Genomic DNA, 23,201 nt, shown 5'->3' with positions numbered 1-23,201 from the left:
TTGCTTGAAGAGGAGTGCTAAGTTTGGTATTTGGGATGATGGAAGATGACTCACCAATCTAAACCTCAGATTTAGATACTTAGACTCTCTGGAACCAGAGATTCAACTCACAGCAGGGCTGATCCTGCAAGCCTGGTGATGAATTTTCAGAGCAGTATATCACGTTAGCAGTATTTAGGAGAACAAATTGTCCTTTCTGGATGTTAAGGAACTATTAAAATGAGTGATTGGTCTTCATATGTTTGACATAAACATCACCATTCTCTTGAAATTATGTTATGTGGCCAATAAATTTCCCATCATTGAGCCTAAGAATAAATTAATTCCTATATGTATAATGCATATTACTATTACTATTATTTACTCACCCTTCCCCCTAAGGTCCCAATTTAAAACAACTTACAAACACAGAAATAGGATGGGTCCTAAAAATGTACGGTACATCTCAAGTGTCAAAAGCCAAGATAAAGAGGTGTATGTGTAATGTATTTAAATCTCTATATGGTAAAGGGATTCATGCAATATTCAAATGTTCAGATTTTTATAAGTGTACATGATTAGTTGCCAGATCTGTTCCTTTGATTTTAGCAAGTTTTCCAAGATCCAACAATAAACTTGTAATTACTAGGCTAAGATTCATTCTTACATAGGCGCGTGGCTCAATGGGCTCCTGTTCTCCACTAGAATTTGCTGAACGTATTCCTGTATTCCAAAGCTGAATGTATTCCTAGTCACAGAAAGGGAACTCTAAAGGTTCCCACCTACATCATAACAAGGTATCTGCAGATTCTTTGTTCCATTCTCTCTCCTGACAACCACCATCGTAAAAATCAGACAGTCAGGAAAGATAATATTCATCAAACGCTGGCCGATGCACCCAAAATACTTCTGTGGTACTGCGTTCAAAATTTTCATACCTCCCATACAAAAGTATGTGCAATCCTGAGATGTACTGTGTAGAACTGTAGGTGTATGTGCTCCCTGAGTTAAGGAAGCTGTCTCACATTAAATAGAGGCACAAATTCCTGATTTGTGAGGTAGTCTAAAATAAAGGTGCATTCATAGGCCTCGGCTCAAGACTTGCCATCTCTGAATGCTGATATTAACATGACCTGACATTCCTGCTAGGTGGTTTGGAATCCAGCTTTCCATTCTCTTTTCTTCCAAAGCACCTTTCCAATCCTACCCTCCTTGCTAGTTTAGCAGGAAGGAACCAACTTCATACTTCTCAGATTATTTCTTCCCCCTTCCACCCTCCCCCACATTTTGAAACTTCCAGGTTGCTTCAGCAGAGCACGCTCAGAATTCAGAAGTTCATTTGAATAAATGGAAGTCAAAGCTTTGATTAGGATTTTAATGTTTCACTTTAAATTGAGCTTTATTGACATTTGCTTACCACAAAAGTGTCTCTATAAACCCTCCGAGAAAGGAGCAGATGCTAAAGGCTTATGGCAAGGTTAGGGAACCTGCAGTCCTACGCCAAATTTGGCCCAGCATGGGTCCGAATTTGGCTTGCAAGCCTGTTTTACCAAAACCTCACCCACCTGATATCATATGCATGACAGACAGAGACATGGTTGGATTAGCTGCATGAATTGAGGTCCTTGTGGAAAATGCAATTGTGCCGCTGGTCCCTGCAGAGAAAGCAGGGTTGAACTCACCCCACTTCAGGTGGTAAGTCTTAAGGGGTAGCGTTGTTTATGTGGCATTCACCCCTATCCACTTCCCAATCTTGAATATTCTGGATGGACTTGTGCAGGTAGACTCTGGTTGCAGTGAACAAACTGTGTACCTCTGTTATTGCCAATTCACATAGTCAACTTGGCATGCTGTGTGAATTAGCCCTTGACTATCTCCCTTTAGCTCTCCTGCAGGAATTTTAGCCTATAACCAGCTGTTTTATCATTTGAAGCTCACATCTTTACCATTAGAGAGCCCATTGTTACTTTGAATAGATTCACATTTAACAGTTTCTTTTGTGTATGCAAAGTCATTTGCGTGATTTATATGGAGTTCTTGAACTGGAACATTTCCATTAGAATAAATTTCCAATATTTAAAATTTATATACATTCTGAAAACGTTGTTTTGTTCCATTTCCCTGTTTTGTCATTCTGATGTATTTCCCCTCCCAATTGTGCTTTTAATGAGCAAATAAAATGCACATACTGTTCTGAAAAGTACACTTATATGCAATGCTGCGTGTTGAGGTTACAATGAAGAGCTTGGAAACGCTTGGTATCATTAAGAGACAGTGATTTTGCTTAAGGATTCCTAGTCTGTTAATTTTAAAATGAACCGAAGAACCAAAGCTCAGAGGCGATACGTCCAAATGCTCATGTGAGGAATGATCCAACTATCAAGGCTAGACTTAAAGCTATTTTCATAAAAGTGGGGAATGAGGAAACAAGAGCCACTCATTCGGTCTCCACTATTTCTACTCTAATGCCTGAAGCAGGACTCCAGGACTGCCACAAGAAAGATCTATCCAGTCTCCCTACAGCTCAAATAGGGGACTTGGAGCAGGTTGCCCAGGGTTGGTTTTAATTTAATATGGGCACATATCTGAAGAAGCTTTTTCCAAAGATCCACAGCTGGTGTCATCATACTTGTTAAGATAAACTGAAAGCATTTTCTTAACTGCACAGACTATGGACCAAGTTCCCAAAGCGAGGGCATGTTCTCATTGGCTGACCCAAGAATTTCCTTGGCCTAGATGTTGGTCAAAGTCTGAGGCTGTAGTGTTTACTTTCTGGAAGAGCTGCAAAGCTCTCCTCTATAGACCGATGGAAACTCTGCAATTTCTGAATCACAGAATCATAGAGTTGAAAGGGACCATGAGGGTCATCTCATCCACCCCCCTGCAATGCAGGAATTTTTGCCCAGTGTGAGGCTCAAACACACAACCCTGACATTAAGAGTCTCATGTTCTACTGAATGAGCTATTAGGCTAAGTTCAAGACGTATATACTTTCTGAAAGAGCTGGGATACTTTCCTCTTTAGACCGACAGAAAGTGTGTGGTTTCTGTTTCACTTTTACTGCATATGTTTCTAATTTATTTAATGTTTTTATATTATTTTCCCTCCTCCCCATGAACCTGAAGGTGTCTGCATGTCTGGGTGTGTATTACTAGGGGCTACACTCACCTACCTGCTCACCCCTTTGGCAACTGCCCTTCCCCCACATCTGACCTAATCCCCCTCCCTTAACAATGTTGTTTTCTTTTTATTACAAGAGTTATCAAGAAAAAATGGGCTTGAAAGGAGCAAAAGGTGAAAAGGTATGTAATTCGCCACTCAGGGATTTAGGGGTGTCATGGCTTGTTTGTCCGCATGCTTTGGCTGGGAAGTAAGCGTGGCTTGCACTCACTAACAGCCCAGGCATAACTAAATGTTGCTATACTGTCCAAGTATACCCTATAATCTGCATGTGTAGTTTGTACATAGATAGAAATATGTCCTGTGAATGTTTTCCCTGATGCATTAGGTTACAACATTTTGTTCTGTACTCTACAGTTGTACCTCGGGTTAAGTACTTACTGGTAATTCATTCCGGAGGTCCGTTCTTAACCTGAAACTGTTCTTAACCTGAAGCACCACTTTAGCTAATGGGGCCTCCTGCTGCTGCCACACTGCCAGAGCACAATTTCTGTTCTGAAGAAAAGTTCTTAACCTGAAGCACTATTTGTGGGTTAGCGGAGTCTGTAACCTGAAGCGTATGTAACTTGAAGGAAAAGTAATACAGTGGTACCTTGGGTTACATACGCTTCAAGTTACGTTAGTTTAAAAAAAAAGTAACTTGAAGCGTATGTAACACGAGGTACCACTGTATTACTTTTCCTGAAGCCAGCTCAATGCTTATACGTGCCTTGACAGTTAGCTCTTATGTTCCTGTGCCGATTGTTGTGGGTTACACATTTGGGTGTTTCATGTAATATAGTCCATGTAAATATTAAGATGGCTTATACTCTGTCATAGGGAGAGCCTTCGGAGAAAGGAGAAAAGGGCGATCCAGTAAGTACAGCAAAAACCTGTCCCTGTGGTTTCTTTCCAGTGTTATTCTTGGTTTGCTTCATACAGTCGGTGTATTTGCAGAAGTCTGAATAATAAAGTATGAATGTAAAAATATCATGGATCTCATGTTGCTGCTGCTCTGTTGCCTACATGTCAACATGAATCATTTTCAGGAACCTTCCCCAACTGGTACCTTCAAGGTGTTGTCAAACTACAACTCCCATAGGTCCCAACCAGCATGGTTAGTGGTCAGGGATAACAGGAATTGTCTAAAAAATCTGGAGGGCACCAGTTTGGGGAAGGCTGATTTACAGGTAGCAAGAGGCAGGGGCTTTTGGCTCTCTAGATGCTGCTGAACTACATCTCCCATCAGCTTGAGCTGTCATGGGCTGCATGGCACCAGCCGGGATAGGCAGGGATGCCAGGTTCTGTCAGAGAAGGAGGAGCCCCCCCCCCCCCGGATTTGAGGTGTGGGGAGTTCAGGCAGTGACAGGGAAGAGGGTTCTGCACCTTTGCTGCTGGACTTCCCAGCAAGGGAAGAGGATTTGGTTGAGTCAGTCTCTACACACCTCCAGAGAATGAGATTTCCAGGGTAGCTCAGTTAGAGATGGGGGGGGGCAGGAATGTTTGGAGGGTAGGACTCAGGTCCTGTCACCAAGGACTTGGTGTTGTCTGCGATAGCAGGAACATTTTTCATTCATATATAGTTAGAAGTTTAACATGCCATTCTCAAAAACATTTTTGTAGGGTGCATCAGGGGAACCTGGCCCTTCTGGACCCATTGGAAGTCCAGGACCACAGGTACGTAGGTTATATTTAGTATACAAAATACCATGTTGAAGCTCTGTGTTGCCCTTCTTCTAGCATAAAAAAGAGTACTATTGATTTCTAGTCTAGTTATTTAATACCATTATTTTTTTAAAACAGTCTTCTGAGCTATGTACTTGCACAAAATGCCAAAAATATGCGCAGTATTATGGGTTTTTCTCACAAGTTCTGCTGACACCTTAAAATAGTTGAATGCTGTCCAGATCCTGTGTTATTTCTTTGTCCTGTACAGTGCCAAATAAACAGTTAACTTGAATGTTAAATAATCACAGCAACTGTGTTCCGATCCAATGACCCCTCTCAGTTGTCCTTTACCAACCAATTTTGATATGCTGCTACTGCTCCCGGAAACTGATAAAGAAATCATATTATTTTACTTTATTTATGTCTGAAGGTATATGGCAACCTTCAGTTTGCAAAAATGCATAAAGCAGCTAACGAATAAAAGACCACAAATAAATCCCAAATATGTTTTTTTAAAACCCCCAGTAAAAACAGCTCTTCATTGGAAACAGTAAAGTCAATTCAAACTAAAATGTACAGGTGGTTTTCTCATGTTTGAAGAGCAGAACGGAGTAAATAATAAAGAACAGCAGATTCAACATTTCTGTTCATATGTAAATGTCAATCATTTGAAAGTGCTATAAAAGTCTGAAAGTTTCACTTCTGAAAGTGCTATAAAAGTCTGAAAGTTTCACTGCCCAAAGAAAAGTAAAAAATAAATAAATGCTCATTTTCAAGTTTTTTTTTTAAATGGAATGAATTCATTTTTTTCCTGTGAATTCACATGTAATATTTGGCATGATTGCCAAAAAAATTTTTTTATGGTCTTTCTCATTTGCTATGAAATATACCTCAGGCACATAAAAGAGAGAGAGATGCACTTCCTCCTTGAATAAAATTAATTTATACAGCCAAAAGGCTTTGCAATTCTATGCTTTTATTCATAAAAATTCATTCTAGAGCTGTCTCTTCTATAGCGAATTTTAAAGCTAATGGTGTAGAGCTCTATTTAAAATGCCCCATTTGTTTAGATGGATTCTAGTTTATTTCATTCCCCCCCTCCCCTAACACTTAAGGAAACTGAAAGTGAGCAAGAACAGATAATGAAACTCACAGCTGGAATGTCGAAGGCAATGTAGTTTAGGCAAAACTGGGCAGGGTTTTTTATTATTTTTGTAGCATTTTAATAATGTCACACTTTTTTTGATTACATCCTTTGAGTATATAAAACTGACTGGGATTTTTCGTGCTTTGGGAGAAGACAGACAGATAGAAGAAACTGAGCCCAAGTAAATAATATCACAGGATTTTTAAGAAACCCCAAGGTATCAGTAGTGGTCATGGGGCCGAGCAGCATAGGACAACATTGCTTACTTGGCTTCCCAATGTGGATGCTGATACTGGTAACCACGAGGGAGAAGGTGACAGGGAAACTGGTACAATGTGGGTGCAGCAGTGGGAGCATCTGATTGGCTATGCCACTGAACCATCCCAACTCCCCACTGCCTCACCCCTCTTGGTTACTGGCAGTGACCTCTGCATTGGGGAGCCAGGTAAGTAATGCCAACCCACTGTCTGCTACTGGAGAGCATATTACAAGTCCTTTAACTGTACACCTGAACCATGAGGAACTAGACCCACCCATTTCAAAAAGGAAGAACTTTTCACTCTTTGAGTTACAGGATTTTAAATGGGTGTGCTCTTTGCTGGTTTTGAACACCTTCAAATAAGGCTGTGCTATATGGACAGCAAATGAATTTTTAGCAAACATTTTAGTGTGGCTGCTATATAGGAGGAAAACTTTGGCGAATCCCACCATCTACTTAAAAGTAATCCTCTTTTAACTGGCCAAGTGACATAAAAACTTACTACCTTGGTCTTTCTTTTTAATTAACTAGGGCTTAACGGGAGAACATGGAGTACCTGGAAGACCAGGGATTAAAGGAGAAAAGGTATGTTTTGGTGATACAGAATAATAATCATTCTCAAATTAAGTGAAAGTCTCCTAGGACTAACCTTTTGAGTGTAGCTGTCCAGGCTTTGTTATGAGCAACATCATCCAGTATAAATTATTGCTGCCTTCTCGTTACTGAACAGAATAGGGATTCACAGTTGAGGCCAATTTTCCTGTTACTGCAGACTCATATCTGTATATCTATTGAACAGATGCAAACAAAGCAGAAACATATCCCATTGTTTACTTCTGAGATCTTTTAGCAGTCTGCTCCAGAGCAGTGTATGTCATTAAAATAGGAAACAATACAATAGAAAAATAATAAATATAATTAAATAATTCAATATCCTCAGCACACAGGAGAAATTAAAAAAGCAGTACAGTATTCGTCAATTCTCTAAAATAAAAAATGACTTTAACAAACTGACATCCCTCCTCCAAAAGCCTGCCAAAAGAGGTCAGTATCATGAAGATGCAAGACCCACCTACTTAGGTGCTGCATTAGATGAGAAAACTAAGGCTACTGTCAATACAGATAGGAGGGTGCCATTTTTGAAGCAGTTAATTGTATTAGTAACATGAGTCCTGTTCAAGAAACGAAGATGTTACTAGTCATAATTCAAACCGCTAAGACAAAACATATTAATGAGACATTTCTAATTACTTTCTGTGACTTTACCATTGTTTTCACCTATATTACATAGGGGGACTCTGGTGGAATCATAGGCCCCCCAGGGCCGCCAGGTTCTAAAGGTGACACAGGACCTCCAGGATCAAGCCTTCCAGGAAAACCAGTAGGTATCATAGAGTTACGTGGCAGAAGGGACCGTGAGATCCTCAAAACCAACTCCTGTCCCAAGGCAGGGCCTTTCACATATGGGCACTTCAGATATAAACTCATATGTTAATTCAGAGTGAGCACACCACAGGCAGAGTGGCAAAACTGTGACTGTGGAGCAGAAAGATCCCAAATGTTAGTGAAGTCACTTAAACAATGCAGACGGAGTCCAGAGAGAAGATGAATCCTGTTATAAGGGTTTTGTTTAGGAAACTATACAAAAATGGTGTATAATCTGAGGAGAAATAAACAGAAAGGGCCTGTACCTATCATGGAAGGCATTCAACCAAACATACGGAGGAAAACTCACTCAGAACTACAGAGCACATACTACCTCAGCATCTGCTAACATCCTGCCGCTCTGTCTGGTTGCTAAGCAATACGACCTCCACCCATTCCCTCTCTTGGTTAGTTGACTTTAATGCTGACAGAAGTACCCCTTTAAGTTTCACACAGAATTTGTCATTTCTTTTCTTTCCACACTTAACGTCTTGGGTCAGATTTCCAGGCTTTTGACCCTACTGTGTGTGGTTTTTTTACTGGTGAGAATCGCCTCCAAAACAGAAAACAGCCATTTTACAGCAAAGTATATAACATATCATGGTTCCTTCACACACATGCTTTTGTTCATAGTAGATTTTCCTTTCTTTTATTTAAAAAATCAGGGACCAGCAGGCATTCCTGGAACAGTTGGTCCACGGGGGCCTAAGGTAGGGGAAACTGTTAGAATTCGTGTTTTTGCATTTCCCGAGTACTGAGTTCTTTTAAAGGTTCATGAACAATGGTTTGCTCCTTCACCAGGGTGAAAGAGGGCTGCCTGGAGTACAAGGGCCTCCTGGAGAGATGGGTCCAGCTGGAAATGGAACCCAAGGTCCTCCTGTAAGTACATCCCCTCCGCCAGCTTTTTGTGAAGTTCATGCAAGGCTAATAATGCCCTATGTATGTCACAATTACTGAGATGATACAACCTTGGTAGTGATCCTACATTTAATATGTGACTGGTGATGCACCATTTCCTTCCCACTGTACAGAACTTGGGCATTTTCCGAAGGGATGAAGTTGTTGCAGGGTTTGCATCCAGCAAAATCAGCTCATTTGTGCGAGGGTTCCATTTGTACAACAGAAATTCCCTTCCCTGTCCTCTCCTCTGTGCTCCCACCTCCTCCCAATCTCCTCTGAAGGGTTGGAGTTTTGGGGGGAAGAGGCGAGCGGGGTGGGAGTGGGAGTTCCATGTCGGAACTTGAAACCCTCACACAAATGGGACAATGCCATTTAATACATCCCCCCATAGTATTTCCGGGGTCACACTGCAGCACCCTTGGGGTATGTAGTGTTTTGTTTTGTTTTATACCTTTTGGGATATCTTAAACAAGCAGCTATATAAATGCCTTCCTAATCTTGGTTTTGGGAATGGGAATGGAATTGGAAAGGAATGGAAAGAACGGAGTTCTGCATTGCTACATCACAGGGCAGGTAGCATGGTCCCTTGCTTTCCTCAGAGTGTAACCGTACCTAGAAGCACAGTGGCCTACTTTATGCTCATCACAATGTTAGAGATTAAGGTACATCTGGAACATATTATTATTTCTCAGCTGTTTGTTTGTTTGTTTACTTATTTACTTACAGTTACATAGCACCTTTTTCTCCAAGGAGTGCAATGTGGTATACATAGTTCTCCTCTCTTCGTTTTATCCTCACAACAACCCTGTGAGGTAGGGTTAGGGTTAGAGAGTCAGTGACTGGCCCAAGGTTATCCAGTGAGCTTCATGGCTGAGTAGGGATTTGAACCCTGTTTTCTTGTTTTAAGGTGTTTAATGTTTTCAAAAAATTATTCATTGCTGGTTTTGGATTTCAAATTGTATTGCAATCCACCATGGGACAACTTTTGTGTGCGAAGGCAGTGGGTATATGAAGGTCTTGAATACACACACACACACACACACACACACACACACAGTGGTACCTCGGGTTACATACGCTTCAGGTTACATACGCTTCAGGTTACAGACTCTGCTAACCCAGAAATAGTACGTTGGGTTAAGAACTTTGCTTCAGAATGAGAACAGAAATCGTGCTCCAGCGGCAGCAGAGGCCCCATTAGCTAAAGTGGTGCTTCAGGTTAAGAACAGTTTCAGGTTAAGAATGGACCTCCGGAACGAATTAAGTACTTAACCCGAGGTACCACTGTGTGTGTGTGTGTGTGTGTGTATATATATATATATATATATAAACCTAGAAGTTTACTCCTCCTCCATTAGCTCACTGTAGTCTATACAACTGACTGAATGATGAAACAACTGGATCTCATTCCACCTGCTAAAGCACTGTGTGATCTTTTTATTTGGCTTTCAGTGGCTAGGGTTAACATACCATTTGGAGGTTTGGTTTTAGCATATAAAGCCTTCCAATATTTTTATGCTTTTGGTAAAAAAATCATTCATCATTTTATAGGTTGTTGGCTTTGTTTTGTTTTTTGTTTTAATCTGGTTACATGCCTTAAGGTTTCATGGTAGAACAATTTAAAAACACAAATCAAAACAAATGATCAATTTTTGCAATACATTTCCTACCACGAGAGGAATACAACTGTGGCATGCAGAGTCTTGTGACCAATACATGATAGCTGGGGAATGTTAATCTTCCTACGCACTTCACAGGGGACAATTTTTCCTGAGGATCATTGATATATCATTTCAGTCTCCCCCACACACTGGCCCTCATGTTTCAACATTGCCCCGGCCTTTAATGTCATAAACAGGGAAGATGGTCAAAATGTTAACTCCAGAGTATTTGATTTTACAAAAGGCCAGCAAGTATTGTGTTTCCTATGCTGTATCATCTTGCTAGTCAAATGTCACCATATTTGTCAATAAAGAAGGATACATGTTATAATAACCATGGTCCTGAACTGTGCTCTTAATTACAGGGATGCATTGCATACTTTGTTTGATGAAGCCAGCTTAATAAAATTTTATTCTGTTCGAATTAGGAGCGGAGGGCATAACTCTTGGAATAAATTAAAATAAATTACTGTAAATTCATATTCAGGGTTTGAAGTGAACGTAAGCATTTTATTTAAAATATAAGTAGTCTTTAAAAAAATTGTTCAGAAACTTCCTACATCTGCATTTCTTTAAAAGATTGTGCTGATTTCAGTTTTGTAAAATAAAATAGAGTTGTCTTGTGGATCTCATAGCAACAATAAACTTTGTAGCAATATAACTGTGTAGGTATTTGTGGATTAATTTTACTGAATGGCCATCCAGTATATCCAGCCAAATATATGGGTCACTCTCATACTTGGCAAATTGCTTAAGTTTGGGGAGAGATGTGTTGGATATTATCTAAACCAGGCATAGGCAAACTCGGCCCTCCAGATGTTTTGAGACAGCTCCCATGATCCCTAGCTAACAGGGCCAGTGGTCAGGGATGATGGGAATTGTAGTCTCAAAACATCTGGAGAGCTGAGTTTGCCTATGCCTGATCTAAAGGATTGTTAAATCACACCCCAGGTGACCCTCCTTTCACTGGATCAGCAAGCAGAGGTGTTCATAATGACTGTATATTTCCATTTGAAATTTCTACCTCATGAGAATGAAAAGAGGGCTATCCTAGAGGGCTGAAATGGGCAGAACAACAACAGGCTTCATACAAGCAGTCTCCTATTGCTTGGAGAAAGCCCTAGGGATGTTGGGAGGTGGGGACTTTCAGTCTTGGGAACTGATTTTATAGGGTAGGATTTACTGGGGATGGGCTGCTGTGCTCATTAGGCCTGACACTCAGCCAAGCCTGTGAAGATTGTATTTTTGCTAAAAAAGAGTTACCTCCAACTTTGATCTGTGATTTACTACCAACTCTCTCTATGACAATGCCTGAGAACTGTAATCAAATGTCACACTGCGATTCTGTACCTGTGACTTGTATTTCTCTTTCATTCTCTCTCTCTCTCTCTCTTTCTCTCTAGGGTCTTAAGGGGCCTCCTGGGGCACCGGGCTTCCAGGTAAAATACAAAATGGGAAATTTAGGTGAATGCTATTTCTGCATTTATCGTCCAGCTATTTCTTGATGACCCAACTTGTTTCCACCTCAGGGCTCAAGAGGACCTCCTGGATTACCAGGTACTCCAGGAACACCAGGGATCGATGTAAGTACTAACTTTGCAAATGCTGCAATGGCAATTTGTATCTCTTGTCAAAGCCAAGAATGTAAAATACAGTACTTTTAATATATCTGTCCATAGGGTATTCCAGGACGTGATGGAAAGCCAGGACTCCCAGGGCCTCCAGGTGACCCAGTATGTATATAAACCAAGGCTCTAATACAAATGCACTTAAGGGTGAATATTACAAATTTACCTAAAGAGCTGCAAGCATATGAAAGTTTAGGCTTATGTGTTGAATTAATTATAAATACATTCACAGTTTCAATCATTTAGGATTTTGTTTGATTAGATGTGGGGAACCTTTGGCCCTCCAGATTTTGCTGAATTACAACTCCAGTCAGCCCCAGCAAGCATGGCCAGGGGTAATGGAACATGTAGTTCAAAAAGTGTATAGTGCAGCAGTGTGGGAGTTGTAGTTCAGCAATGTCTGGAAGACGAAAGGTTGCCCACACCTGAGTCTGATGAACACTTGTACTGTTGTTGCCTCTTAAAAACAGTTACTGTACTTGCATTTGAAAGGTCTAAATTATCTTAAAAGGAACACAAGTTCAGATGGCCCTTATAATGACCTTCCTAGCTGTCTCTTTTGCAGGACTCTTGATTGTACTACATATGGAATTACAATGCCTCTGATGGTGGAGGGAAAGTCAACAATGAGTTTTACGCTTTCCTGATGCAATTCAATTCTAGGCTAGATCTGCTGTTGGCTGTATTTTGAGCTTTGAATATTGCACTTGGGAATTTTGAATTTACAGTTGCAATTTATTTAATTTATCTGCACCCTAGACTTTCTTTTTCTTTTTGTAGTATTTCCTGCCAGTATTTCCGATGTCATTCTATTTCTTTGGAGAGCTGCATCACCCTCCTTTATTATTAAATATGGACAATGCATATAGTCATGTAAGATGCTTTGCAAGGGTGCTCTATTCCCTCCCTGATCTGTTTGTTTGTTTTCAGGTTGCTCTTCCTCTTCTTGGAGATATGGGTGCTTTATTGAAGGTAATTGCGTTTTCTGATTCCCTGCTCTCTGCCGATAGTTGGCAAAACCACAGAGGCAATCAGTTTCACAGTATTGATGCTAATCTACCTATAGAGTCTAATTTTTATGTTTCTGCTCTGCTCTTTTGGTTTACCACCTGATGTAAAAAATCAGAAACCCTTAGCATACCTGGAGTTAGCACATTATCATGGACCACCGGTATTCATTCTTAAACTGAAGGAGATCACAGTGCTGACAAGGCAAACTGTTTTCCATGTTGAAATCCAGCATATATATTTTTATTGCATTTATATTTCACCTTTTCCTCAAGGTGGTATATACATGATAATCCCTCTCCTCATTTAATCCCCACAACAACCATGTGAGGTAGCTTAGGCTGAGAAGGGAAAAGGAGAATGGCAGTCTTACCTGGCAGGGATGGCCATGGAGTTAAAAGTTATGGCTGCCATTGTGACAAGATGCATTACTACTTTTCTAAAAATATTGCCTACCATTTTCGTCTTCATTAGGGTGATCCTGGTCCAAGAGGTCCCCCAGGAATCCCAGGTAGAGAAGGGCCTAAGGTGAGTTCCTGAAGCAAGAACTCTGTGTAGCTTTCTGGTTAATGAAGATGTTGAGCATGGTTGCTTATTCATATTATTTTTAACGTTTTATTTCCATGTGCTCTATTTTGCAATATTGCAATTGCAAGTTGCTGTTGTTGTTTTAAAAAATAAATAATAATGAGCAGTTGTTTGGCTGTGCTTGTTTGCCAAACAGTAATTAAAGTGCCCTCTGCGCACACAAAGGAGCTGCCTGGCTAAGGGGAAATGTTAAGACAATTCACTAACACCATGTCCCATTGAACTGGAAGTATCTAAGGGACTCAAGCCAAAAGGAGGAAGCTTCCATCAATTATACAGTTGCAGCTGACTTGTATTGAACAGGACTTACTTATGTTTGTAGAATAAGTCTTATAGAAGGATATTGGCCATTGGAATGGGCTGTGCCAGATGATATAGCATAGCACTTTGTTAAGTAGCATGTGAAAACACTAGTTGAATTCTGCTTTCGGGTGATTACAGAAAAGCAATGCCTCAGCAGCACTAAAGAACTCTAATATTGCAGTAGCAAACATAAAAAAGGTAAACGAGCCCTGACAGTTAAGTCCAGTCGTGAACGACTCTGGGGTTGCGGCGCTCATTTCACTTTACTGGCCAAGGGAGCCAATGTTTGTCTGCAGACAGTTTTTCCGGGTCATGTGGCCAGCATGACTAAGCCGCTTCTGGCAAAACCAGAGCAGCGCACAGAAATGCCGTTTACCTTCCCGCTGGAGCGGTACCTATTTACTTGCACTTGTTTTTGAACTGCTAGGTTGGCAGGAGCTGGGACCGAGCAACGGGAGCTCACCCTGTTGCGGGGATTCGAACTGCTGACCTTCTGATTGCCAAGCCCTAGGCTCAGTGGTTTAGACCACAGTGCCACCCATGTCCCAGTAGCATACATACTTGTGCTAATTATAGTCTCGTTAGCATATATCCAGGCTCCAGAGTTTGACTCCATAACTATGTGAAGTTGGACAGTCTAAACCTTTTCATTCTGTCTGAATGGATATTCCATAATTGTTGTTTTATTGGGTATTATTAGAGATGCATGCAATTTTTTTCTAGGGGGTACTCAAGGGTACGCAATACCGGCACTTTTTGTTGTTGTTGTTTGAAAGTGCAGCACTTACCATGAAGTTGTTACAGTGAGTACCAGCACCTCTCTTTTTTTGGTTAAAAAGTGCGACAGTACTGTAAAAACTTCATGGTACCAGCAGCACCTTTTTCTAGAAAAGAAGCACTGGATGCAGGAATAACAGTGTATGAAACTATCATATCTATGTAAATAATTTTACAAGCTCATCTGCTTCATTCATCCATGTAAATATTTTGACTTCTTGTTACTCTGTTTTTCGGTACTAACAGCACAGTCTTATGGAAGTGTCCTCAAAAGTAAGTCTTACTGAGTTCAATGAGACTTACTTCTAGGTCAGACTGTATATCAGCCTTACATCTAAAGCTAAATTTCTCAGTGAACTCAAGTCAGGCTGATACCAGGACCAGGGCATGCAATATCATCTCAGCCTTGTTCCATTTTTTCCAAATGCCTTGAGGGGGGGGGGGGGGTTGTTGGATAAGATTGTTTTTATAACCAGACCCTGCAATGACATCCAGCTCTTTGTTTCTAGGGAAACAAAGGTGAACGTGGATTTCCTGGGCTGCCTGGAGAAAAAGGTGATGAGGTAAAAACTCCTTCTGTTGCAATCGTAATTGTGTTTCCATTACTCAGATGTGAAGAGCCCTGCTAAGGTGTCCAATACCCATGGGCACCAATCCATTGAAGGGGCTTCTGAGAATGCACCTGGTTAGCACCTCTCCCTGGATGGCAACACTTGCCCCAGCAATGACCACCACCAATGCACAGTTGACGTCAGTATGGATCCCTCTGTGAAGCTATGAATCACGGTTATTCAGGGTTTGCACTGTTAGCCTACTGTGTACAATGTCTATGGTGAGCACTGCAGAAATTGCCAGGGCAAGAGGGTGGGGTCCGGAAGAGGCCCCTATGTGTTCTGTGGTGCCCACTACCTGCTACTGTTTTGCGAAGGTTAGGCAGGGGTGTGATTTCATTTAATTTGGTTGGAGTCAGAGCATAGGGCTTGTAGATTTCATTAAATATCCTCATCTTTTGCCTCTGTCATTTGAGCGTAGGTGGTGTTGCTAAAATACGAGTTTCTGTGCTGCTCATTGAATACATGAACACCAACTGCTGGATGCATTTGGATTTGAGAAACAAATTTCCTTATACTGCCGCATGTATAAATATGACCTTGGTAATATAGATTTAAAGGCAGTTTGACAATGGCTCTGTGTTTTAAGGACAAATAGGCCAGCTACAGAAAGGGGCACAGCTTTGTTATGATGTGTTTATTGGATCCTTTCTGCTCAGCAAATGCAGCAGATAATTCCAGAGACCTGACTTCAAGCAACTCTTTAACAATACCTTACTGCTGAGAACCACGAGGCAACTGAGCAAGTAATAATCAAAAAGGCCAGTTTATAATTGGCATTTAGTCTTTTAAGAGACTCCAGAGCAAGTTCATTCTGGGCAAAACTTTTTATTGGTTCAGTGGGGTGCCATATGGATTCGTTCAGTTACTAAGCAAGAGTCCTACTGCTGTGCAGCTCATCAGCTCCTTAGGCGATCCGGCGCTTTTCAGTGGCTCTTACATTTTAGCAGTATCTCTAGGTTAGTGCACTGTAAGTGGGTAAATTAATGCTACTTTCAAGAGATTACACTGCCAACAGTGATTTCATTAGAGGGTCTGAAAGGTACAAAGTTTCAGGAGCAACAAAGTGGGGTTGTACTTCAAGCCAATGTTGTAATGTATTGGGTTTCACAGAACTTTGGACAAACTTCACTGTCAGTTTCTTTTTAACAGGTGAGAGATATCCTAAAATGTGGCATCTATTGTAGTCTGTCTCTGAACCAATTTTTGCCTTATTTCTCTTTCTTTCTCTTAGCCTTTTGTTCTTGTTTTGGCGCTTATTCTCATCCAGGATAATAAAATATGTCCTTTTTACATTAGAGCAATTGGTATGGCTTGCACTAGTTTTTATGCTTCGTTGTTGCTGAAACAGAATGTTAGCCGGTGTGCCAAAATCTGGTGGCGCACACATAGCTTCTGCTTTTCTTTTTACTGTCATGCACAAACACAGCATGTGGGAACCATGTACAAGCTCCAAACAAATGCTGCTCAGCCAGTGGTCAGGAGTGATGGGATTTGTAGCCTAGGAACTTTTGGAGGTCCACAGGTTCCGCATCCCTGTCGTAGACATGCAAAGTATGAGTACATATACTGTATAGGCAAAGGTTGCTTTACAACAAAGTAGTTTTGTTACGGAAAGGATTTCCATTTGCACAACAGAACTTCCCCTCCCTCTCTTCTTTCCCCGCACCCTTCCCAAATCTGCTGCCTAGGTGGTGTGTGAGGAGAAGGAAAAGAGGGCAGGTTCCATTGCACAAACGTAAGTCCATAGAAAGGAATCTTAGAATCGAAGAGTTGGAAGGTACCAAGAGGGTCATCTGTTCCTACCCCCTGCAATGCAGGAATCTTGCCCACAGCCATCCCTGGGTGGGTTCGAACCACCAATCATCTGGTTAACAACAAGACTTCATTGGACACAGCACCTAAAAAGCGTCCTGCAGAAATAATCCATCCTGCATACAGAGCATAATTGCATTACATGCTTAAATTGATTTCACTATTTATTTGCAAGAATCTCTATACCACAACTTGGGGGGGGGGGGACTATCATGGTGAAGAGGATAAAAGGAACAATAAAATTGCACTGTGTTGATATATGGTTAATATATACCACATGAAACGTCCAGCCTTCCCCCAAAGAATCTTGTGAATTGTTGTTTGAGTACAGTCATACCTTGGATCCTGAATGCCTTGGTACTCGGATGTTTTGGCTCCCAAATGCCGCAAACCCAGAAGTGAGTGTTCTGGTTTGTGAATGTCTTTGGAACCCAAATGTCTGACAGGACTTCTGCAGTTTCCGATTGGCTACAGGAGCTTCCTGCAGCCAATCAGAAGCCACACTTTGGTTTTCGAATGCTTAGGAAGTCGAATGGACTTCCAAAACAGATTCCATTCAATTTACAAGGTACAACTGTATTCTCTGTTGCAGATCCTCAACCGCACCTCATAGAACTAAAATTCCAAAGGTTTTCTCGGAAGAGGGAAACACTGTCAAACTAGTCTGTCTGTCTTGACACTTCCTATTGTTTGTGAGGCAAAGTGTAAAAGTTGTATGAAACAGTTTAGTTATCACCCTCTGTGATGAAGCCAAATGTCTGTTTAAATCCATGCTAATAAATGTGCCATACTAGTAGATAGTCAAGTAAATCACTTTGAGAGCCTCTTGTGCGGCTATAAAATAGGATATAAGTATTCTTAAATAAATAAATTTCCAAAACATAAAACAGATCCCTGTTCACTGAGTCAAAGAGAAATAGATACTAGGTGATTACATGTTGTGCCCCAGATCCATACTTTATTACTTTCTTCTTTATTAAAAAAGCACTAATGTCAAAAGAAATCAATACTCTAGTTACATACCTTAGGTAACAGAGAGATACTTCAACTATCATCCATTATTGGCGGGTGGGGAAGCTATTGATGTCCAGAAAAGGAAAAACAACACCAACAATCTAAGCAAATGTAAGACTAATCAAATGTATTTATTGTGTGACTTAATGAATAAATAAGCATTTAAAAGAAGAGCCTTCAAAATGAAAACAATTAAATGAGAAATGGAGAGGAGACTTGTGATGCGGTGGCACGATCCTTGTATTTTGCATAAAAAGAAAGCTCTCCCTACTATACAGATTTAGACTGTAATCTGAAACACACTTGCCTGGGAGAACATCCCAGTGAAAGCAATGGGGTTTGAGCAGACATGTGCAGGGTAGCACTGTTAACTATTCCAAGTAATCCCAGTGAATTAAATAGAATTTGCTGTTTAACTACAAGAATGCTATTTGCAAGGATGTACATATTTTAGAAAAAAAGGTCAGCGGTTCCATATTTTCACAAATATAGAAATATGTATGTGTATCATCTTTTATTTTTATTCATTTCAGGGTCTTCAAGGTATTCCAGGACTTCCTGGTGTAGCAGGGCCTTCTGGACCTTCAGTAAGTCTGTGCGTCATCCTTATCAATGAACTAATTGAGCACAGCATTGCTGCACCTGTTGATCAGGCTTTAACAGGGAGGGATTGTTCTAAATTGAGTAAAAGGACATTTCCAGATGACCTGTTTATTGAACATCCATCCTGATTTGTTTGCACAAACCTTGTGGGGGGGAATAGGCCACATAGGCTATTTATTGAGTTCCAATGCACTTTCCTCATCTCAAAAAGTCTGGGGGGTTGCAGGAGGTGAGGGGTGGACAGCTTGGTTGCGCAACTTCAATTGTGCAACCCAAATACCACCTAAAAGTAACTACAGTCAGTGTAGCAAGACTGTTGTGTAGCAAGAGTCCTTGGTGGAAGAACCCAGGGCCAGTATTTCTTAGTTATATAAACCAGAGCTGGGCTAAAGCTTTAGAGAGCTTGTTAATCCAATTTAAACTCTTATACTCCAAAGAAGATAAGGAGATCTTCATGTGAAAGCAGACTTCCATGCATATTATTTGCTGAATTAGAAACACAGACATAAACTGGATACACATCAGAACACTGGTATCCTCTGCCCGCAGTGCGTTGTTTCCAAATTGGCTGTGCATTCAAATGTGCATTTCCATTCGTAGTCTGGGACAAGTAGATATGCATAAATACCATTTTTATGCATGACCTCCACTAAATTAAGACATTTGTTTGCGCAGAATGCCTTAGCATTTAAGAGGGCAGGTAACCTTATGTGAGTTTCTAGTCCCATAGACATAGTCGATAAGTGATATTCAGGCTGATTTTTGTTGCTATTCCTCCCCCAACCTGCTTCTTTTTCTGATTAAGGCCACAATTTTGTCTTCAGCAGACCTAATGGGTTTTGTACAACAGTAACTCATAAAACAATGCTGTCCTGAAAACTCAAATGTTAAAACTTAACATTATGATGTGAAGAATGAATTGATTTTATGAATTTATGAATTGATCCTCCCCACCCCACCCCATTATATTTATTGTAAATATATGGATTGAATATGTGAAATAAGTCAAATGATGTATGGGCCTGTTTCAAATGTGACAAGAAACCGTGGTTTGTTGTGAGCATGAGTGATTCCTGCAATTTCTCCTGCTCTTCCTCGTCCTTCTTTTCTGTCCTTCGTTCATGAGGGATAGAGATGAGAAGCTTCAGCGTGTTGTGTTGTCCAAATATGTTGAGCTGTGTTCGTTCAATCCATTGTTCTTATATCAGGAATAGTTTATGGTTGCATCTGTAAGAAATGTTTGACTGCAACAACCATCTAAATATGAACTTTCTCCATCTCTCTGCCTCTCTCTTTTGCTCTTGAATGGGTGAGAAGAGGAGGGTAAAGACATGAGAGTTGCAGTTATCCAGATTGGGCCTCAGTAGCTTGTGATGCACTATGCTACTTAGGTAATGTGGATCACCAAGGGCTTGCTAAACCTCCTATATAGGCTTCCTGTTTCAGACAATAAAGATAGGGCTGTCAGTCACTTGGCAGGCTACAATTCATAGCTGAAGGGCCCCGTTTATACAGGCATTATACAGGCAGGTTCTAATTGTTATCACTTTCCTTTCCTTCATTGAGTTGTATTCAAACCAGCACAATGATGCTTGAGTAAGATGAATTCCCAGAGCTTCTCCCTAGTGCAGTTTCCAGTATGCATAAAAAACCTTAAAAGCCCTGAAGGGGAGCCTGAGATGTGGGATGGGAGGCTGCAGCGGGGTGGGGGAAATTGAATAGAGGCAGATTTCATGAGTGGCGTGCCTTGATCCACAAGATAGACTTTCAGATGCTGCTCTGGTGTTGGATGAGAAATACTCCCTTTGCATGAGCATCGTTGCATTTCAGCTGCACTGGATACAACCCCCTGTTCTTAATTTAGCAACTGTAATGAACAACATTTCAACATTGGAGTTGTCATTCAAGCATCAACAGTGGTTTCAGAAAGGATCAATATCAAATGGTTGTAGATAGCTTACTGCAGAGCAGAGGGTGTAATCAGAAGCATAGCTTTCACCCACTATATATATATATTTATAGTAAGCTTCACCCACCAGAGGCTCATCAGCAGGATATAGCAATTTATCAGAAGTATAATCTTGGACAAAGAAAAGTAAATCCATTTAAAATGACCTTCAAAAAGTACAACTTGCAGAATCTGACTAAAACAGTATTTTAACACACCCACACCCATATATGTGTGTGTGTGTGTGTGTGTGTGTGTGAGAGAGAGAGAGAGAGAGAGAGAGAGAGAGAGAGAGAGAGAGAGAGAGAGAGAGAGACATTTTATCGATCCCTGCCTATTGAGATCAAGCAGTCGTTGGACTCTTTTTGTCACCTGCTGAAAACATTCTTGTTTAGAAATTTGAGCTCATTTAAACCTGTTTTAGTATTTAAACTTTTGTATGTTGTGAATTTTAATGGATTCTGTTCTTTTATCTTTTTGTCAATGGATTTGAGGTACAGTATTTTACAATCAAGCAGTGTATACATTTTATGAAATAAATGAATATAATAAAAAGTAAATAAATGTTTTTCAGGGGGCTGTCGGAAGACCTGGACACCCAGGCTCACCAGGGACAAAAGGTGAAAAGGTACGTTATCCCTTTACATATTATATTTACATGCCTCAAACCATTTTGTTGTTAGCTTACTAAACTTCTTTTTTCTTGTAGGCTGTTTAATGAAAACAATATCAGTACAAGTCTTTAATTTTGTTTAGATTGAAGTTTTTTGAAATGCCAAGAGTGAAGGTTTCCGTAAGACATATCAGTCACATTGCACATAAATATATATTGTATTCTGATTTCATCTAGTTGAAGGCACAGATTTAGCCAGGTAGTGATTTGAGTTTGGCTGCATATGCACTTAGGGAGGAAATCAACACCAAGAATCTTAACTTTAGAGTTCTCTGAAGATTTCAGCATCAACAGCACTTCTGGGACCTCCCACAGCCCATCTGAGGTTCTCATCTTTGTGTTAAGGAATTGAAGTTCAAGGCAACAGAAAACTGAGCTGCACAACAGAATGCTTATCCACAGCAATGTGTTCTATATTATAGATAAATCAACATCAGTGCTACTTGCTGCAGGAAAACAGCAACAACAATGGACCCCCTGTTTTTCTTCGATATGCTCCAAAGACAATTTTGTCAGCATGAATTGATGGTGGTTATTTTTTATTTAAAAATAAAATAAAATATTATCTTCAACAGGGTATTCTCATCCTTCCCCAGTCTTATTACTCTTTATAATAAGCTGTCAGCTAAATTCTGTGTTCTGCTAAGGAGCAGTCATAGATAGTACCTTCTAGCATTCACTAAGGATTGTTATTGTGAACTCTGTCCCTGATGAAATTCTGCAAGGAAAAGAATGGAAGGCATTTTATGTCCTTTAGCTGTGGTGACTCACATTGCATAGATAGGCACCAGGTATTCTGATTTATATGCAAACTTGAATTTTAAGTACAAGGCAACTAACATCTATGTTTGAAAGTACCTTTTGGGGGGGGTTACTATTAAATATGGTTGTTGCTTACATTGCTTGTACATACATTCAAAAGAGATATTCATGGTGGGTTTTTTATTGCACTTCAGGGAAACGAGGGTATTCCTGGAAAACCTGGACCTCCCGGACCACCTGTAAGTGAAATATATGATACTGCCAATAGCTGGGGGTCCTAAGCATGTTTTTGCAGAAAAATGCTGTACCTCACTGATTTCTGAGACTTGGAGCAGCGTAACTGATTTATTGTGGCCTGAACCTCCATAGAAAATTCTAGAAGGCTCCAGCTAGAATTTTGTGTATGTGTTTGTGCTTTGTTAGAGATTAGAGTTTGTTATCCTTTCTTTTCTTCACTTTTTCAGGGTGTGCCGTACAATGAAGGAAATGGCATGAGCAGCCTATATAAACTACAGGTATTTTATGGTCTGTGATCCTAGTATTCTGCAGTTGTAGTCACCTTGCATGGATTCAAATGCAGTGTTTCTCCCATTGTAGGGGGGTGCCAACGTTCCCACATACGCTGGTCCACCTGGGGCGCCTGTAAGTATTGCATTACTATAGTCTTTTATATGAATATAGTGTCTCAGTGCAGACCTGTGCGTATCTCCTCGGAAATAAGTCCCGCTGAATTCAACAGGACTTGCTCCCATGTAGGTGTGCACAAGATCAAAGCCTAAAACTACATTTCAGAAGTTGCACACAAATGCTTCTTTCTTTCTTTCTTTTGAACAACAAGTCAGGTAAAAGGAAATGGGGATAATTCATTTTACTAGTTATAGACATGGTTTCCTTTATGATTTCCCTTTGTATTTTGGAGCAGCAAGGTCAACTGAAATACCCTTCCAGGTATTCTCAGGTTTCCATCTGGTCAATGCCTAAGGTGGAGACTGCCTGTGGACCTTGAGTCCCAGCGTGGAAGAAAGGAAAGATACAAACGTAATACAATAAATAAATATTTCTTTCTTTGTCTTTCAGGGCCCAAAAGGTGACACCGGAGCAGTGGTATGTACCTGGTTTAAATGTATCTTAAATATCTGATAGGATGGGTGTTCACTAATTCCCCCACCAGCCTAATTTCAAATTCATTTTCTAATTCAGAAGAAAAAAAAATTAGTATTTATTAGAACTCTGCTACCTATTTCCTTTTGGTACAGCGAGACTTCAATTTGTT

At 40.5% G+C, this 23,201-nt stretch overlaps 1 protein-coding gene across 7 annotated transcripts in view; it reads left to right on the top strand.

Moving 5' to 3' along the window:
- The window catches only part of COL19A1 (collagen type XIX alpha 1 chain), a gene marked incomplete at its 3' end in the record, with an annotated part of 191,241 nt that overhangs the window by 140,803 nt on the left and 27,237 nt on the right, over positions 1 to 23,201 (top strand). For 6 of the 7 annotated variants that reach the window (XM_081906050.1, XM_081906051.1, XM_081906052.1 and 3 more), the window contains exons 19-37: positions 3,237 to 3,281; positions 3,979 to 4,014; positions 4,762 to 4,815; positions 6,744 to 6,797; positions 7,504 to 7,593; positions 8,303 to 8,347; positions 8,439 to 8,516; positions 11,602 to 11,637; positions 11,728 to 11,781; positions 11,878 to 11,931; positions 12,757 to 12,798; positions 13,309 to 13,362; positions 15,012 to 15,065; positions 18,476 to 18,529; positions 21,068 to 21,121; positions 22,123 to 22,167; positions 22,393 to 22,443; positions 22,526 to 22,570; positions 23,006 to 23,032. In XM_081906050.1, the coding sequence (XP_081762176.1) occupies positions 3,237 to 3,281; positions 3,979 to 4,014; positions 4,762 to 4,815; positions 6,744 to 6,797; positions 7,504 to 7,593; positions 8,303 to 8,347; positions 8,439 to 8,516; positions 11,602 to 11,637; positions 11,728 to 11,781; positions 11,878 to 11,931; positions 12,757 to 12,798; positions 13,309 to 13,362; positions 15,012 to 15,065; positions 18,476 to 18,529; positions 21,068 to 21,121; positions 22,123 to 22,167; positions 22,393 to 22,443; positions 22,526 to 22,570; positions 23,006 to 23,032 (972 nt within the window). The remainder of the gene's footprint in view (positions 1 to 3,236; positions 3,282 to 3,978; positions 4,015 to 4,761; positions 4,816 to 6,743; positions 6,798 to 7,503; positions 7,594 to 8,302; positions 8,348 to 8,438; positions 8,517 to 11,601; positions 11,638 to 11,727; positions 11,782 to 11,877; positions 11,932 to 12,756; positions 12,799 to 13,308; positions 13,363 to 15,011; positions 15,066 to 18,475; positions 18,530 to 21,067; positions 21,122 to 22,122; positions 22,168 to 22,392; positions 22,444 to 22,525; positions 22,571 to 23,005; positions 23,033 to 23,201) is intronic. The other variant, XM_081906049.1, reaches the window with a different exon arrangement.

This window comes from Podarcis melisellensis (assembly GCF_964234715.1).
Source record: "Podarcis melisellensis genome assembly, chromosome: 3".
Lineage (NCBI taxonomy): Eukaryota > Metazoa > Chordata > Lepidosauria > Squamata > Lacertidae > Podarcis > Podarcis melisellensis.
The sequence above is the reverse complement of the archived record's forward strand: the minus strand, read 5'-3'. Positions and strand labels throughout refer to the sequence as shown.